The sequence below is a fragment of the Jaculus jaculus genome, chromosome 17, assembly GCF_020740685.1.
Source record: "Jaculus jaculus isolate mJacJac1 chromosome 17, mJacJac1.mat.Y.cur, whole genome shotgun sequence".
In the NCBI taxonomy this organism is placed as follows: Eukaryota; Metazoa; Chordata; class Mammalia; order Rodentia; family Dipodidae; genus Jaculus; species Jaculus jaculus.
The window spans coordinates 63785310-63803924 of record NC_059118.1 but is presented as its reverse complement, the minus strand read 5'-3'; the positions used below and the strand labels follow the sequence as shown (position 1 = coordinate 63803924).

General features: G+C 46.0%; 1 protein-coding gene across 1 annotated transcript in view; it reads left to right on the top strand.

The window, feature by feature from the left end:
- The window catches only part of Ly86 (lymphocyte antigen 86), a 78389-nt gene extending 60413 nt beyond the window's left edge, over positions 1-17976 (top strand). The window contains exons 5-7 of the mRNA XM_045136376.1: positions 6954-7079; positions 11875-11927; positions 17449-17976. Of these exons, the coding sequence (XP_044992311.1) occupies positions 6954-7079; positions 11875-11927; positions 17449-17532 (263 nt within the window). The 3' untranslated portion in view covers positions 17533-17976. The remainder of the gene's footprint in view (positions 1-6953; positions 7080-11874; positions 11928-17448) is intronic.
- The last annotated feature ends 639 nt before the right edge of the window (positions 17977-18615 follow it).

Here is an 18615-nt window from a genome sequence, read left to right as displayed (position 1 = left end):
TGATGAGAGACACACTGTGGTGGTTTGACTCAGGTGTCCCCCAGTGCTATGTTCCCAGCTGATGGAGATTTGGGAATTAATGCCTTCTGGAGGCAGTGTATGGTTGGAGGCGAGCTTATGAGTGTTACAGCCAGTGTCCCCTTGCCAGTATTTGGCACACTGTCCTGTTTCTGTTGTCCAACTTATGTGGGCCAGGGGATGCCATCATTTTCCCCTGCCTTCGTGGAGCTTCCCTCAAGCATGTAAGCCAAAATAAACCTCTTTTTCCCACAAGCTGCTCTTGGTTGGGTGATTTCCACCAGCAATGCGAGCCTGACTGCAACAATAAAGTGGCACCAGGAGTGGGGTTGCTGCTGGACACCTGCCTGTGGGACTTTGGCCTTTTGGAGCCGATTTTCAAGAGAAATGTGGAAGGATTTGAAGCCTTGGTCTAAAAGATGCCTTGCAGTGCTTTAAGTACAGCTTGATGGACTATTTTAGTCACAGTTGAAAGACCTGAATGCAGTAAGGACTATGGACTGTGAGGTTTGGCTTGTGAGGGTGAGAAAGAGCTCTGCTTGGACTAGGCTAAAGGCAGTTTGTGTGAAAAGCTTGCTGTTATGCCTGTGTCCTGAAAAGTTTTGCAGGGTTGTTTTGTGTACAAATGAACTGGTGTGAGCAGAGGGATATGGCACAGAAAGAAAAATATTTAGGTGAACTGTTGCCTGATCAGCTGCAATTGAAAGATTACAACCTTTGAGATTGTGCCAGCTGACATGCACTGGGGCAATAGGAAGAATCTAGATTCTTTGAAGGGGCCTGAGTGTTCAAGGAGTGTCTTGTTCTTCAAAGTCTGCTTTATTCCCCACTGGACTAACAAATTGGCATCCTACCTAGTATGGTGGATAATAAGAAATGCAGGAAAGAGAGGGTCATTGAGTTTGCAACACTGTCTTGTGTTTTGGAAATGGCCATGGACAATGTGAAGCAGGATTGCCTGCAAGGAGATCTGATGGAGCCGCAAAGATGAACCATGGGTTGCAGTGGAGACCCACTAAGATACCAGGTCCACAATATGGCTGCCAAAGAGAGCTGCCAGCCTGGATGAAGTTTTCCAGGACTGTGAGTAGTTTAGTTGCAGGGGTGAAATTGAAACTCCAGAGAATTATTGCTGATTAGAGTTATTGTACTTGGAGTTTTGTCACTGGCTAGAGCTGTTGGACTTGGAGCTACCGAGTTGAGTATTTGCCTTGTTTAAGTCTTATCTTGCTTGAGTATTTCTTTGCTATGTTCAATGCCATTTATTCCAATATAAATGTTTATTCTGTGCCATTATGGGTTTTGGGAGAATTTTTTTGGTATTATGGCTCAGTTAAAAGACCTTGGATTATGGGGATGTTTGAACATCATTAGGATTGATCAAAACTATGGGAACTCTTAAAGTTGGACTGAATGCATTGCATTTTAAATCATGTATGGATATCAGCTTATGGGTGCCCAGGGAAGAATGTGGTGATTTAACTCAGATGTCTACCATAAACTTAGGTATTCTGAATGCTAGGTTCCTGGCTGATGGAGATTTGGGAATTAACACCTTCTGGAGGCAGTGTATTGTTGAGGGCGGGCTCATGAGTGTTACAGCCAGTTTCTCCATGCAAGTATTTGGCACACTCTCCTGTTCCACCCTCTGCTCATGTCATCGTTTTCTCTGCCATCGTGGAGCTTCCCTTCGAGCCCATAGCCAACCTAAACCTCTTTTCCCACAAGCTGCTCTTGGTCAGGTGATTTCTACCAGCAATGCAAACCTGACTGCAACACATACATTTGCACTCAAACCACCACACATGTCATACTTAGATTGTACAAAAATCCAGGATAGAGAGAGAAAATAATAATAAACTTGAATCCTCTTCTCCATGCTACCAGAAGTCATATACCTCTCAGAAACTAAGGCAAAAAGAAAGGTCTGGCAGGAGAAAGAAAGTTGAAAACAAGTTGAATGACCTCTGGGCCCCCCTTCCTCATCCATGACTGTCCAGTGCATACACCCATAGCCAATGCTGGTCTGTACAAAGGGTGACATGCTCTCAGCATACAGTGCATATCAGATTTTGAAAACCCTGAGCAAAAAAAGTGAATATTCCATTAATATTTTTATATTGGTCTGTTTCTATCACCTCTTCTTTTCCCCTCTGCCTCTGGTTTTCCAAGTCTTCATCAGGACCTGTGTAGTGGACTAGGTCTATCCAGATAATCTAGGGTCATCCTCTAATCTTAAAATCCTTTTTAAATTATATCTTCTGAGTTCCCACGGTCCTGTTAGGTGAAATGTGCATGGTTTCTGGGGACAAGGATTTGAACATCTTTGGAAATCATTGCTGTTCTGTGCACACATGCAGGCACACACACACACACACACACACACACACACACACACACACACACCAAAACCAGCATATGCTACCTCGTTTCCATATGACATATCAAAAGGCTAAATAACTGTATAAAAAAAACCTTGAGCTCTCTGTTTGTTTGCTTTTTTTTTTTTTTTTTTTTTTTGGTTTTTTGAGGTAGGGTCTCACTCTAGCCCAGCATGACCTGGAATTCACTATGGAGTCTCAGGGTGACCTCGAACTCATGGCAATCCTCCTACTTCTGCTTCCTGACTGCTGCAATTAAAGGTGTGCGCCACCATGCCCGCTTTGAGCTCTCTGTTTTTGATTAAAGTTTCCTCACAGAAGCCAAACCCTGGAGAACTACTCAGACCAAACGGTTGCTCATCTGCCAGAGGCAATACTAGTCTTTCTCTTAGGAAATTACACCATTGTTTCTTATCAAGGCCAATCCAAAACCTTGCCTCATATTATCATTGTTCTCTTTCCTAGTCTCATAAAGATCCCAATTGCTATGTCCTTTATCCAGAGGTAAAACTATTTGGCTAGAAATCAGTGACATAAACCATGTAGTGAAACCATGCCTAGTTGAAAACCAGCTTACTACTTAAAAAATAGTATAGAGATAATAAGCACATCTCTGACCCACTGGAGAGGTCAGGAATGGATCTCAACTCTGGGGGAATTCTTATTTGATAATTTTGTAAATGGGCCACTGCAGGTTCACAGTGAATGTTTTCAAGTTGCCAATAATATTAAATCTCTCTAGATAATGAAATGCCACTGAGGTCTCAGAAGCCTGGCTGAATTCACAAGATAAGATGTCAAGGCAGTATTCACAAAGCCAGAATTTAAAATAGCTCATAAAGAAGAAAAGTAGTCAAAACTCTCACTGTGTAGGTTTGAGCTCTCAAGTATGGTTGTGGCTCCACAGAGGAACACAGGAAGTATCCCCCGAACACACTGACCCTACACACAGCCTGAGGCGCCAAACAAAATGCTGGGTGTTGGCTGAGGGTAGAGCTCACTTGGCAAAGTGCGTGTCTAGTATGCATGAAGCCCTGGGTTCAGTCCCTAGCACCACATAAACTGAACATGATGGTGTGGGTCTGTACCCTAGCACTTGGGAAATAGAGACAGAGGATCAGGAGTTCAAGGTCAGCCTGTGCTACATAGTAAGTGAGACTAAGGAGTGAAGGGACAGGGTGATATTAGTCAAGGAGAACAGATGGAGTTGTGAAATGAGCAGGTTCTTGAGATCGAACCCACAGCCTGGAAACTACAGTTCACAAGCCTGTGATGCTTACTTGAAATTTGCTGACAGAGATCTCAAGTGTTCTTGCCACAGAAAGAGAAAGGAAGGAAGGAAGGGAGGGAGGCAGGGAGGGAGGGAGGCAGGAGGAGGAGAGAGAAGGAGGGAGGAAGAAAACAGAAGGCAGGGAGGGAGGAAAGGAGAGAGAGAGAGGAAAGGAGGGAAGGAATGGAAGGATGAAGAAAAGGAAGGAAGGAGAGAAGGAGGGTGCAGACAGGGGAGGGGAGAGGGAAAGAGGGAGGAAGAAAAAAGAAGGCAGAGAAGGAGGGCAGTAGGAAAGGAGGGAGGGGATGGAGGGATGAAGGAAGGAAGGGAGGGAGGGAGGAGGAAGGAAGGAAGAAGGAAGGAAGGGAGAGATGACTCAGTACTTGCTACCAAGGCCTGACAGCCTGGATTCAATTCTGCAGTACCTATGTAAAGCCAGATGTACAAAGTGGTACATGCATCTAGAGTTTGTTTGCAGTGGCAAAAAGCCCATCCTCCCTCTCTCTCCTTGCAAATGAATAAATAAAATATTCTAAAAATTATGGGCTGGAGAGATTGCTCAGTGGGTAAAGCCCTCACCAAACAAGTATGAAGATCTGAGTTCAGATTCCCAGAACCATGTAAATGTTAGCTTGGAGCTGGGAAGATTGTCCAGTGGTTAAAGATGCTTGCTTGCAAAGTCTACTGGCCTGGGCTTGATTCCCCAGGATCCACGTAAAGACAGCTGCACAGGGTGATGCAGCATCTGGACTTTGTTTGCAGCTGCTGGAGGCCCTGGTGTGTCCATGCTCACTCTAGTCCTCTCCCCCTTCCCCCCTCCTTCCGCTGTGTCTCTCCTTGCAATTAAATAAAAATCTTTTATAAAATAAATATTGGGTTTGGTGGCACTCACTCTTAATCCCAGCTCTTGGAAGGTGGAGAGCAACTAAGGAGGATGTTCAGTGTCAACCTCTGGCCTGCACAGGTATGTGCACACCTGTGCACCAGCATCCACAGACACACATGAGCCCACATGCACATACATGCATCCATACCACATTCACACACTATACATATGTGTATGTGTGTGTGCATGTGTGTATAAGTGTGTGTGTGTAAGTGTGTGTGTGCGTGTGTGTAGTGTATATACAAAGTAAAAAATGCATGAGCTTGTCTACTTCTTTCTCTTATCTTAACTTCCTTTCATGTGTGGAACTGTAAGGTGGCTTTATGAGATGCACTGTTTAGATTCAGGGATAAGAGAAAAGATCCCTTTTACAGCTCTGTTCAAGGCCGCAAACATTCTGGCCCTGAGCACGCAGTCTGCATTTTTATCATCCTTGTTTGAAATGTCTTTAAGAAAACTAGAAATATTTCTCTCCCCTTCTCTCTCTCTCTTCTCTCTCCCTCTCTCCCTCTCTCTCTCTCTCTCTTTCTCTCTCTCTCTCTCTCTCTCTCTCTCTCTCTCTCTCTGGGTGTGTGTATAGAAAACCTTGGTTCATCAGCTGTGTTGAAATTTCTTGACTCTTAGCCAGTAGGAATCATCCAGACCCCAATGTAAGAAGCATCTTTTCCTTCCAATGTCCCTTTAATTTCTCCTGTCTCTAGCCTTCAAAATGGCAGAGTAAATAAATAAGAGGGTTGACTGTGTAGTTCAGTAATAAAGCACTTGCTTAACATATGCAAATTCCTGGGATCAATCCCTAGTGGTAATAGATGGTCAGATGATAGGCAGGTAGATAGATAGATACATAGATGCTATTAAAAAACTCAATACTTATGCTAATTAAACTAATTGGCATCCTAACTTGTCACTAAATTTTTTACATTGTTGAACCACCGTAACTGCTTAAATGTTGGTGGTATACTTTTTCTTTGTAGAGAGAGAAAACAGAGAGAGAGAATTGCTGCACCAGGGCCTCAGCCACTGACATTGAACTCCAAACACGTGTGCCACCTAGTGCACATGTGCAGCCTTGCGTTTGCATCACCTTTCTGCATCTGGCTTACCTGCAGAAAGATTGGACGTGGGTCCTTAGGGCTCACAGGCAAGCACCTTAACCACTAAGCCATCTCTCCAGCACTGTTGGTGGTATTGTTATGAGCAATTTGAAAGACTGGACACCATTTCAGTGAGGCCCTAGCACAGGCTGAGGACTGGTGCAAATGCTGACAACAGAGCTGATGTGCATCACCGAGGGCCCACGCCGGCCTCTGGCTGACTGTGAGAACAAGAGAAGACACAGGCTCTCATCTCCAGTCACTAGACCCTCTGGGGCCTTTGTTTTCACGATGTAAAAATCATTTTCTGGGGTGGGGAGAGGTCAGGTGTAGAGCAATTGCCTAGCGAGTATGAGACTGATCCCAGGCTCAAGCAAACACAAGTTAAATTTGGGCAGGGTGGTGCAATCTACAGACTCAGCAGTCAGAGGCTGAAGTAGGAGAACAGCATGAGTTTGAGGCCAGCCCGAGCTAAACAGTAAGTTCCAGGTCAGTTTGGACTAGAGTGAAACTGTCTCAAAAAAAAAAAAAAAAAAAGTAAACTATATACAACTAAAATCAAGTTCTTCTTTAAAAAAAGAAAAAGAAAAAGAAAAGTCTGATTTCAGAAGCATTTTGAGATATTCAGAGGCAGGGGTGAATTTCCTTAATCCTTTGCACTCTGCAAACTGGTGTGGATTTTAGATGAAGGAAGGAAGGCATGACTGACCTCACCGGGATCTTTCCACAGCGCTGGCGTGTGAGGATGCCAATTAAAGGAACTTCAGAACTGGAGAGATCGGAGAAAAGAGAAAGCAAAGATTTAATTGTAGTCAGATGTTGTTTCAGCAGGTTAACAACAGCAACTGAAAGACACTTCCATGAGTTACCTGCAGCTATTCTGGGGAACCTCGTGGGCCCCAAAAAAGCTCCAGTTGAAGATGTAAAGTATAGGAAAACAGTTTAACGAAACCCTCTCAGAGCTGAGCCGGTAGGTGTGCCGGGCGCAAATTAGCAGCCCCGAGGGCATTAAGTGAGCACTGGCGTTGCCTTCATTCGTGTGGAATTTTTTAAACAACCATTCTCTTCCACTTTTCAAGCCAGATGTTTGGGGAGAAAAAGCAGGCACAGAGCCTAGCAGGTATGCACACTGGCTCACGGGAGACTTGCAAAGCCAAATCTTGCTGCCACCTTTCAGCGTCTACCAAATGAGCGTTCCTGAGAGACTTCTGACTTCCCACTGAGCTGCTGCCCCGCCGGGGGCCTGCTCTCTGCAGCGAGGTCAGGGGCTCTAGGATCCCTGTTTACCTCCTGGTGCTTTGTAGGTGCTGGGGACAAGGAACAAGATGGTTACGTACTGACTAGGAGAGCTGGGTCGGTCTTGAGCCCGTGTCTTCTGCCTACATCGATCATCGGCCTGGACCACCCAAAAGCAGTAACAGAAGCATACGGTGAGCGTGAGGCAGGTCCGCACGCATCCGGCCAAAACAGAGGGAAAGTGGAGGAGGACATCTAGGGGAGGAAAGGGCCCGGGAGAAAGGGAGGAGGAGAGGAGAGGGAGAGGAATTAGGGAACTCGAGGCCCGTGCAGTGATACACGTGTGTGGAGATGGAAACATTTTGTCTGGGTTTGGTGTTACAGGCCTATAACCCTTAGTGAATTTGAGGCCAGTTTGGGCTACGTGAGACCCTGTCCCAAAAGGAAATGAAGATATTATAATGGAACCCATTGTTTTATATGCTAATTGAAAAACTGTATGTTTTGGAAGCAGGGTCTCACTATAGCCCACGCTGACCTGGAACTCACTCTGCAGGCCAGGGTAGCCTCAAACTCCTGAGAGCTGGGATCAAAGGTGTGTGCCACCACACCCAGCTTGAAAAACTGCGTTTACTTTTATTTTATTGACAACATCTATACTTACAGACAATAAACCATGATAATTTCCTCCCCTCCCCCCTTTCCCCTTCACAACTCCACTCTCCATCATATCCCCTCCCTCTCTCCATTAGTCTCTTTTATTTTGATGGCATCATCTTTTTCTCCTATTAGGAGGGTCTTGTGAAGGTATTGCTAGACACTGAAGTCATGGATATCAAGGCCAATTTCTCTCTGGACAGTTGCGTTGTAAGGGGTCCTACTGTTCCTTTGGCTCTTACAATCTTTCCACCACCTCTTCTGCAATGGATCCTGAGCTTTGGAGAGTGTGAGGTTTCAGTGCTGAACACTCCTCTGTCATTTCTTCTCAGCAGTATGTTGACTTTTGGGTCATCCCCACGGTAACCACCATCTGAAAAGAGAAGCTTCTTTAACCAAAAGTGAGAGTAGTATTAGTACATGAATATGGACATTAAGTGTAGTGCTTTCAGGGCAGTTTGGTGAGAATAACATATGCATTTAGCCAGACAAGAGCAAGCTTTATAGCCCTAAGGCTCATGACCTCCCTGCCATAGGCTTTTGATTAAGTTTTCAGTACCAGGCATGTATTCCCTCTCATAGAGCAGGCCTCCAGTCCAATTAGAGAGCAGCTGGTTTCCCCTGGAGCAGACATGCCTCTATTGCACTCATTTGCTTATTTGGCCTGTTTGGCCAAGCTTGAGGCTTCCAGTATCCACTGTTTTCACCGCTGATGACTTCTGTCTCCCAAAGTGCTACATGCAGTGCAGCTTTTTTCCAGCTTTCTGTTGGCTGGTCTACAGGGAGGAGATTTTCTGCTTAGCACCAGCTTGATCTCTCAGGGATCTTGGTGCCCAGACATGTGAAGTCTTCAGCAACAGGGTCTTACCATCTGTTTCTCATGGGAAACCAAGGATCTTAGCAAAAGTCTGTAATGTTTCAGAGGGAACAAGGACCTCCCTGACCAACAATTCACTGGAAAGTATCCCATCTCTGGCACTGAAAATTTTCTAGTAACAATCTAGAAACAGTAACAATCAAGCTTCTAGATACGCCTGAAAACTGCTTTTAATTGGCCAGTTTAAAAATAAGAAAATGGGCTGGGCAGATAGCCCAGTGTTTAAAGGCACTTGCTTGCAAAGTCTGCTGGCCTAGATTCAATTCCCCAGGATCCATGTAAAGCCAGACATACAGAGTGACTCGTGTGTCTGGAATATGTTTGTAGCAACAAGAGGACTTGATGTGCCCATATTCATTTTCTGTCTCAATCCCCCTCTCCTTGCAAATAAGTAAAAACATTTTTCAAAGCATTGAAAAGAAGATTTTAGCTCTTACTGTGGCTGAAACAGGAACCCTCTTGAGTGCAACAGAGGAAAGACAGGGTCCTTTGGCTCACTGTGCAAATGTCAGTGATTCACTGAGGTCTGGCGGCAGGACAATCACCACAGTTGTGAAGGCTCTCTGTGCGCCACGACTCCCACTCTCTGCTGCTCAAGTCTTCATAAGACAAAAGCTAACTCATCTGCCTTGAATGTGAGCTGCGCTTGGTAGCTTATTCCTACTAAAATACAGCAGAAATGACAGCGTGTGACTCTGAGACTCCATAAGCAATAAAAGACATTGGGAAAAAAATTACAATCCAAATATTGCCAACATCAGAGGTATTGAATATTCCTCAGAAACATATATCAAGGGCTGGAGAGATGGCTTAGCGGTTAAGCACTTGCCTGTGAAGCCTAAGGACCCCGGTTCAAGGCTCGATTCCCCGGGACCCACGTTAGCCAGATGCACAAGGGGACGCACGCATCTGGAGTTTGCTTGCAGTGGCTAGAGGCCCTGCCGCGCCCATTCTCTCTCTCTGCCTCTGTCTCTCTCTCTGTCACTCTCAAATAAATAAATAAAAATGAACAAAAAAAAATTTTTTAAAGAAACATATATTAAGGACCCATCAGGGGCTGAGGAGATGGCTCAGCAGTTACAGGCACTTGCTCACAAAGCCTGCTGGCCTGAGTCCAATTCCCCAGGACTCACATAAAATCAGATGCACAAGTGGTGCATGCGTCTGGAGTTTGTTTGCAGTGACAAGAGGCTTTCACATACCCATACACTCTGTCATGCACAAATAAATAAGATAAAAAAGAGAAGAAGGATGTATGTAGGCTGGCTGTCATATGAATTGGAAACCTCAAAACAAAGCCTTTGACGCCCTATAGGAATTGTGCTGCATTTCTCGTGGCTGCCTTCCCCGCTGTCCTTGAGGAACATGGGACCCCAGCCCTCCAGAGCCCTCGCGCTCCGCTTTCTGAGACCTGTCTTCCCGTGACCTTCACGCCCCGGAGCTGATGGAGCCGCTGATCTGTGAACCAGCCTACACAGAACCCAGTCTGCCAGCTTCCCGCCTGCCCTCCTGCACCGACAGGAACCGTGCCTGTGTTTCTCTCGGAGGAACAGCCCTTCAGTTTAAAGCAGCCTCCCTTCATCTGCTCCCCTTCTGCATGCGCTTTCTCACTCCACGGGGTCACTCCCTCCCCATCCCAACAAGAAGCAAAGAACACCTAACCCGCGCCCAGTCCCCGTTCAGTTTGCCTCCTCCTCCACACGAGCCCCTTGAATCTCCTCACCTCCACCCCTCTTTCCAACCCACCGAGCTTGAGCTTAGTCCTCACCTCTCAGGGGCTTTAGGCTAGATCTTCAAATGACCTCCCCCCTGTCCAGCGCACTGCATAGTTCCGTGCTTACCCCTCAGTCATCAGACCCTGCCGTGCAAAATCCTGGAGCTCCTGGCTCCGGCAGCCCCGTGCTCTCCATCTCCCTCCACTCCTCCCCTGGTCTCCTCGCTGACTCGCCTCCCAGCCTCTGCACGTCGGAGGGCCCGGGGGTGGGGGCACTTCTGGCCAGCAACCCTTCTCTAATGATTCTATCACCCTGGGCTGGGGATGCCTTATCCTGTCCCATAGCTTTATTTCTGTATGTCAGTAATTTAAATATTCATAACCGCATCCCCAGCTGTTCACCAAAATTATTCCAAACGTGTATCTTCAACTGTTTCCAAAGGCTTATTAATTTATTTCTTTAAGAGAGAGAGAATGGAGGCATTAGGGTCTCCTGCCACGGCAAATGAACTTCAGACACATACACCACTTTGCACATCTGGCTTTGCGTGGGTCCTGGGGAGTTGACTCCAGGCCATCATGCCTTGCAAGCAAGTTCCTTAACTGCCGAGCTCCCTGTCCAGCTGCTCAAAAGGCCTTTAATAACCACTCCAAACAGAAAGCTCTTTAATCACAAGCTCACACACACCCCTTTCCTCTCCAGGCTCCCCCCTTTCCATCAGTAACACCTTTGTCTTCCTAGGTGATCAGGCAAGGCCCTTTTTGTCCTCCTTCGCCCTCCATAGCCAGCCCCTCAGTGAATCCTGTGTTCTCTGGAGCACCCATTTCTCTCTCTCTCATCTCTGTCTGTCTTTCTGTCTCTCAAATAAATAAATAAGAAATATGTCTTTAAAAATACTTCTCCAGCCAGACGTGGTGGTGCACGTCTTTAATTCCAGCACTCAGAAGGCAGAGGTAGGAGGATCGCTGTGAGTTCAAGGCCACCCTGAGACAACATAGTAAATTCCAGGTCAGCCTGAGCTAGAATGAGACTCTACCTCGGAAAAAAAAAAACAACAAAAACCTCTTTTTCAAGACGTTGACATAGGAGGCTCATTCCCCCTCATCAAGACTTAGCCACCTTCCACCACCTTGGAGTTGCCTCCCTGACCAGCCATCCTGTCAAGCACAGCCTTTCCAGTTCCTGGCAGTAGTAAATATTTACCAAGGGCTTGCCAGGCGCTCTTATCCATCTTAATTCCTCACAGCCCTGTGGCCTGGGTTGTTCTTGAATGGTAATTCTTACAAAGAAGGCAGCTGAGACCGAGGAAGGAAGGGCTGACCAGGTTACAGGAGAGGCGGAGAAGAAGGTTCCGTAGTCTGAGCCTGCGCAGCCCCGCCCCAGCCTGGCCACTTCATCACTCCACGCCCTCTGTGTCTTCCTGCAGCGCTCTTCGGTCTTCAGAGTCTTGTTTAGGTGTTTGGTACGGTCAGCCTCCCCCTCCTCAGAAGATGAGCAACGTGTGCGCAGACATTGTTTTCCATCACCTAATCCCTAATGTCCACCACACAGTAGGCAAAGATCAAATATTCATCACATGGCAGAGTGAATGCATGCGTTGAGTCAGTTGGGATCAGGAAATTACTTACATCAAAGGCTACTCTTATTTTATCACTCACAACTGTTCTACATGTATGATATTAGCAACTCATTTTTGTTTGAAATGAATGAATAATATTGTCTGATTTCTGTATTTTCCAGAGCAGCTATTCTATGCTGGTCCTGTCGCTAACCTGGGACTTGATATTCCTGAGGTAAGGCTTTGGTTTTCTGTTTTGTGTTGTGGCTTAATTATTGTCCCTAACTGTTCATTTCTTGAAGAAAGAAGATGTAGATAGAAAAAGGGAGATAGAGGGGAGGAGGAGAAAGCAAGGAACGAAACAATTTAAGTAGACATTAGCACAGGCCATCATTAAGAAGTGTTGAACAAACTGGAGCTGCCCTTTCTCTGTTTAGTGTTTCATGTCCTCGCGAGCCTTTGGGGATCCTGTGAAACAAACCCTGCCGAGAGTACGGTGTCAGCATCTTGTCCTCAGAATTGCTGATCTCTATACAGTTCCACACGGCTAGAGCTGCTTGGGGCGTGTGGGAGGCAACAAGCCAAGCTGGGAGAGGGAGTCTGATGATCCTGGCATTCCAGGGAAAGGACAGCATACAAAACTGCAAAGGCTCAAAGGTCCCCCTCATCACCATCTTTCAAAAAAGGAATACATTTATCTATTTGAAAAGAAAGAGGAAAGAGAGAGAGAGGGCATGCTGGGTTTTCCTACTGCTGTAAGCAAACTCTAGATGTGCATGCTACTTCGTGCATCTGGCTTTACATGGGCACTGGGGAATTGAACCTGGGCCGTCAGGCCTGCAAGCAACCATCTTTAACCACTCTCCAGCTCCCATCATTTTTTTTTTTAGTAAAAGGAAAAAAATTGATTCGATCTTCATCTTTTTATTGTCACCCCACAGCTGAGTCTTAGTGCGATTTCTGTGGCTATAACTACGTAACAAAGACTAGATACATTATAAAGAATAAAAGTGGGGCTAGAGAGAGAAGGCTTAGCAGTTAAGGTGCTTGCCTGCAGAGCCTCAGGACCCATGTTCAACTCTCCAGGTCCCACATAAGCCAAATGCACAAGGCGACGCAAGCGCACAAGGCTGCACATGTGCACAAGGTGGCGCACACATTTGGAGTTCTATTACAGTGACCGGAGGCCCTGGAAAGCCAGTTCTCTGTCTGTCTGTCTGTCTATCTATCTATCTAGTTCTCCCTCTCTTGTTCTCGCTGTTGCTGTCACTCTAGCTCTTGCTTTCTCATATAAAACAAAACAAAACAAAACAAAAGGCCAGTCTATTGGGCTTGTCTTTAAAAAAAAAAAAAGAAAAAAAAGCTGGGCATGGTGGCTCACGCCTTTAATCCCAGCACTCAGGAGGCAGAGGTAGGAGGATCACCGGGAGTTTGAGGCCACCCTGAGACTATATAGAGAATTCCAGGCTAACCTGAGCTAAAAGACCCTACCTCGAAAAACCAAATAAATAAATAAATAAATAAATAAATAAATAAAAGTGTAATTAGTCCTCGCTCTGGAGGCTGGCATAGCCCAAATCAAGGGAGAACATCTGGTGAGGGTCTTCTTGCTGGTGAGGGCTTTTAATAGAACCAGCACAGGACATCAAGGGGAAAGTGGAGCACGAGCAAAAGACAAATCGAAGCTGGTTTTTATAGCAGACCGCTGTTGAGAAAGCCCATTAACCTCTCAATCTGTTGGCCCATGAATGAGTCTGCTCGGAGGGCCGAACCTTCACAACCTAACCACGTCCCACCTGGTCACACATCTTCATGCCTCATGTTGGGATTAACTTCAGCAAAGTTTTTGGGGGGAACATTCAACCCATAATAGGTTGCCACCAAGTCAATAAAGTGCATATGTCCCAAGCAGTCACTGGCAAGACTCAAAGATAAGACGAGGATGTTCCAGGAAACCCTTGTTACTCAAAAGAATGTGATTTTCTGAGATGTGTGAATTCAAGCCATGCTGACATAAGCAATACATTTCCTTGCTAACCCTGACAGAATATTATGGATCAGCATGAAAATGTAATGATTTTAATTTTTGTTTTCACCTTCATTTTTCCAATCGTTCACAGCCTGAAGGAGGGCTGGAGAGGTGAATCAGTAATTAAGGTGTTTTCTTGCAAAGCCTGACTGCCCAGGGCTTGCTTCCCCAGTGAAGCCCCATGCACAAAGTGGCGCACGTATCTAGAGTTCCTGTGCAGTGGCAAGGAGCCCTGGTGTGCCCATTTTTTCTCTCTCTCTCTCTCTCATTTTCTCTCTGCTTGCACATGTATATAAATTAAAAAAAAAAAACTGAAGGAAACCCTGTGTCCCCTTCTCCATAGCAATCTTTTAAACTAAGTTTTACCTCTGGGTCTGTTTCTTTCCTGTCCCACTCTGGGTTCCTGAACCGCAACATCAGCCCAACAAACCATCTTGACTTCCAATAGCATCATCCTCACACCTAGATTTTCCCTGTTTGGAATCTGGACAAGTTCAGCTGGAAGGAAACTTTTGCCTCGCTTTACTTCCAGGTGTGGGGCTGAAATTCTCCCAGGTAGCTTTTCTTCTTTAAATCTTTGCTATTTGAATTCTTTTCTTTTCTTTTTTTTTCCTCAGTCACCCTAGTAGAAGCTGACATGATAATTACTAACAATTTAATTTCATTTTGCGTTACTGGCTCTTTAAAAGCAGTTATCCTTAACAATTGCTATGAAGTAGAGAGGGCACAAAAAAAATTCTTTAATTAATGTCACAGAATATCTTTGAGAAGAAAATAAAGAGCTTTACAGATGCTCTTTGACTGACCACAGGGTAAGTTTAAATAGCCTCAATTTAAAAACAAATAGCCTAAGTTTAAATAGCCTAAATTATAAAATATATATATATATATCCTAAGCTAAAAATCCATTTAATGCACCCAACCTACAGAATATCATAGCTTCATATCATGGTCCACTGTAGAGTGCAGGTCATTTCCCCTCATCACTGGGAACCACGGCTCATTGTGACTAACATAGAGGAAGGTTCATGCAGAAAACTACAGGCCTGGGGAGAAGTGAAAATTCTAAGTTCAAAGTGCATTTCCTACTGACTGGATGTCGCTCACACCTTTGTAAGTGAAGCCACCACTGCCTGGACCCCGTCCGCGTGGCGGTCATCTGTACTGCTTGGGGACATGCAGGCCTTGTGTCTTCAGCCAGCCATAGTGCTTCGTGAGACATGCCCCACTGTGAGCCAAAATCCTTTCTGCCAGCTTACTTTCACTTTAAAAATTCCAGCGCCTTGGGCTGGAGAGATGGCTTAGGGGTTAAGGTGCTTGCCTGCAAAGCCTAAGAACTCATGTTCAAATCTCCAGCTCCCAAGTAGCCAGACGCAGTGACACAGCACGCAAGGTTGCACATTCACCACAAGGGGGCGCGTGCATTTGGAGTTCATTCACAGCAGGCTGAAGGTTCTGGTTCACCCATTCTCGGTCTCTCTCCCTCTTTCTCTCTCAAAATAATAATAATAATAATAATAATAAACCCAGTGCCTTGACCCCAGTTAAAGTCCTGCCTGTGTATGTCTATGTCCATTCCTTTCTCATCCTCTGGGCCTCCAAAGCGTATGGACAACAGGAACCATGAATAGCCTGGAGTGTGTTTACACAGTGCTGCAGATCCAGCGCCCTCCTCCTCAGCAGGAACAAGCTGCTGCCTGTCCCTTACCCCTACCCTGGCCTCCGTCCTTCTAGCCCTTGCCTATATTTGTTTCTAGACAAGCTCAGTCCCCTTAGACCACGGTATGTGTATCTTGGAATTTATAATCGAGAGCCCGTTCCATCAAAGACTGCTCTTAGGCTCTTAGAATGATAAAGAAGAGCCCTCGGGGTTTCCTTCAGCTTTGAGGGTGCTTAGGTGCATCTAGGAGATGAAAGGGGAGCAGATGGTGGTGGTGGTGGGTACCGGCAATGGCAGTGATGGTGGTAGCAGTAGTGACAACGACAATGGTACAATCGGCTGTAAATGTAAACAGGCATTTACCCACGATTAGTTCTCTAACTTTTACACTGCTTTAGCTACATTCCTAAACTTGCTTCCAAAATGGCAGCTGTTTAATATTTGACCTGCAGAAGATAAGAGTCTTTGCCTGAAGGTCATTTTTCTCCAGGACCTCCTTTGACCATCTTACATAAAGATGTAAATCAAATCAGTCAGAAACCACCCAGTGCTCCTATCAACCCCAATCTGAGGGGCTTTTTTCCTGATGCTGCCTCTGGCCCTCTCGGCCTCGCTCCTTGTCCTAGGAATTGCTCCTCTCCCTCAGAGATGATGTAAGCTGGGCAAGGCTAGCAGTTATCATCCATCTTTGACTTCATCCCCAGCATCTGCAACCTGCCCCCAGCTCAGACGTGGTGATGAATCAATACACATGTCCCTCAGTGTCCATGGGGGATGGGTTTCAGGACCCTCTCAGACACCAAGGTCATAGATGCTCTGTCCTTGTGGAAAATAGCATAGGGCTTGCAATGTAACCTACCTGCCTCCTTGAGTTTACTTTGTGTGTGTGCTGCATGTGAATGTGCAGGAGTGTGCAAGCGGGTGTGTAGATGTGTGGACATGCATATAGAGGCCAAGGAAAAGCACAGGCATCGTTGTCAGGTGCTGTCCACTGTTTGTGTGTGTGTGTGTGTGTGTGTGTGTGTGTGTGTGTGTGTTTGAGGAAAGGTAACACCCTAGTTCAGGCTGACCTACACTCACTCCATAGCTCCAGGCTGACCTAGATCTCACAGCAATCCTCCTACCTCAGCTCTCTGAGCACTGGGAGTAAAGATGTGTACCACCAAGCCCAACCCATCTTTAAAAAAAAACAGGATCTCTCACTATCCTGGAACTTTCTAAGCAAGCTAAACTGGCTAGCCAGGGATCCCAAGAGGCCTGCCAGTCTCTGTCTCCCTAACACTGAGATTACAAACATACACCACCACACTTGGATTTTTGACATCAGTCCTGGGGACCTAACTCAGGTTGTCATATTTGCAAGGTAAGCCCTTTACCAGCTTAGCTGCTCCCTCAACTTTGGTTTACTTTAATTCATCTCAAGATATTCATGATACTAGAGCCGGCCGTGGTGGCGCACACCTTTAATCCCAGCACTTGGGAGGCAGAAGTAGGAGGATCATCACGAGTTCGAGGCCACCCTGAGGCTACATAGTGAATTCCAGATCTGCTCAGCTAGAGTGAGACCCTACCTCGAAAAACAAAAAAAAAAAAAAAAAAAAAAAAAAAAAGATATTCATGATACTTAATATCATGTAAATTCTATTTTTATATAAATTGGTATTATACTGTTTTATCCAGAGGATTACGTCAAGCAAAAAGGGTGGATATATGTTCAATACAAAAACTTTTCTAAAAGTTTTTATTTACTTGTTTGCATGTGTTTATGTGTATGAGCTAAACTCTCTTCTTGCTGCAAATAAACACCAGATACTTGCACCACTTTTTTGCATCTGGCTTGCATGGGTGGGTGATTTGAGACTTAAACCAGGGCACGTAGGCTTTGCAAGCAAGTACCTTTAACCACTGAGCAATATTCAGAAAAAATTTAGTCAACGAACGCTTTCAGTCTGCACTGGGTTAGGCACGTCGCTGCCGGAGCCCTGGGTCGACAGAGCTGACCGTGGCTGTCCAGTGGTCAGCTGAGCTCTAGTCCGCATGTCTCATACTGCACCTGTGTCCTTGCAGGGAAAATACCAGGTCCTGCTGAAACTGTATAATGAAAACCGTGCGACTGTGGCCTGTGCCAACGCCACTGTCACGTGCTCCTGACTGGCCTGCGGGAGAAAACACAGCAAGCTCCGCGTCATGGGAACCTCAAGGCCCCAGACCCAGCCTGCCCGTAAGCCCAGAAGCGGTCGACAAGAAGCTCCTCGGAGGGCCCCGCTGCCAGGCTCAGCTCCAGGCTCCCATGTCCCCACGCCCCATGAGCTGCTCCCGAAGAGCCTCGTCGCTGCACGAAGCAGGCTTGAGGACCATTCTGTAACGGTTCCTCTTCCGCAATTCCCCCCCCTCGTTACACTTACCTCCTGTTCAATGCCTCGGAAACCCTTCTTCAGAGAAAGCAGGCCCGCTGCTGTTCAGTGAGCCTTAGTGCACGGCTGCCAGGAAAGGGTGGAGATACGGCTTAGCAATTAAAGGCATTTACCTGTGAAACCTAAGGACCCAGGTTCGATTCCCCAGGACCCACATAAGCCAGATGTACAAGGTGGCACATGTGTCTGGAGTTCATTTCCAGTGGCTAGAGGCTCTGGAATGTCCATTCATTCATTCATTCTGTCTCTCTCTTAAATAAATAAATAAATAAAATATTAAAAAGATTATTTTTCCAAATACAAGTGTCAGCAGCTGGTACTGCTGGTAAATGTAGGCAGATTAAAAAATTCAAGAGGGGGCTGGAGAGATGGCTTAGTGGCTAAGCGCTTGCCTATGAAGCCTAAGGACCCAGGTTTGAGGCTCGGTTCCCCAGGACCCGTGTTAGCCAGATGCACAAGGGGGTGCATGTGCCTGGAGTTCGTTTGCAGCAGCTGGAGGCCCTGGCACACCCATTCTCTCTCTCTCTCTATCTGCTTTTCTCTCTTTGCTCTCAAATAAATAAATAAAAATCGACAAAAAACTTTATAAAAAAATTCAAGAGGGCCAGACGTGGTGGCACACACCTTTAATCCCAGTGTCTGGGAGGCAGAGGTAGGAGGATTGCCATGAGTTTGAGGCCACCCTGAGACTGCATAGTGAATTCCAGATCAGCCTGGGCTAAATGAGACCCTACCTTGAAAATTCAAAAAACATTCAAAAAGATGCTAGCGGGCTGAAGCCAGAGGCCTGGGAATGTGGTTCTCACCACGAAGGACAAGA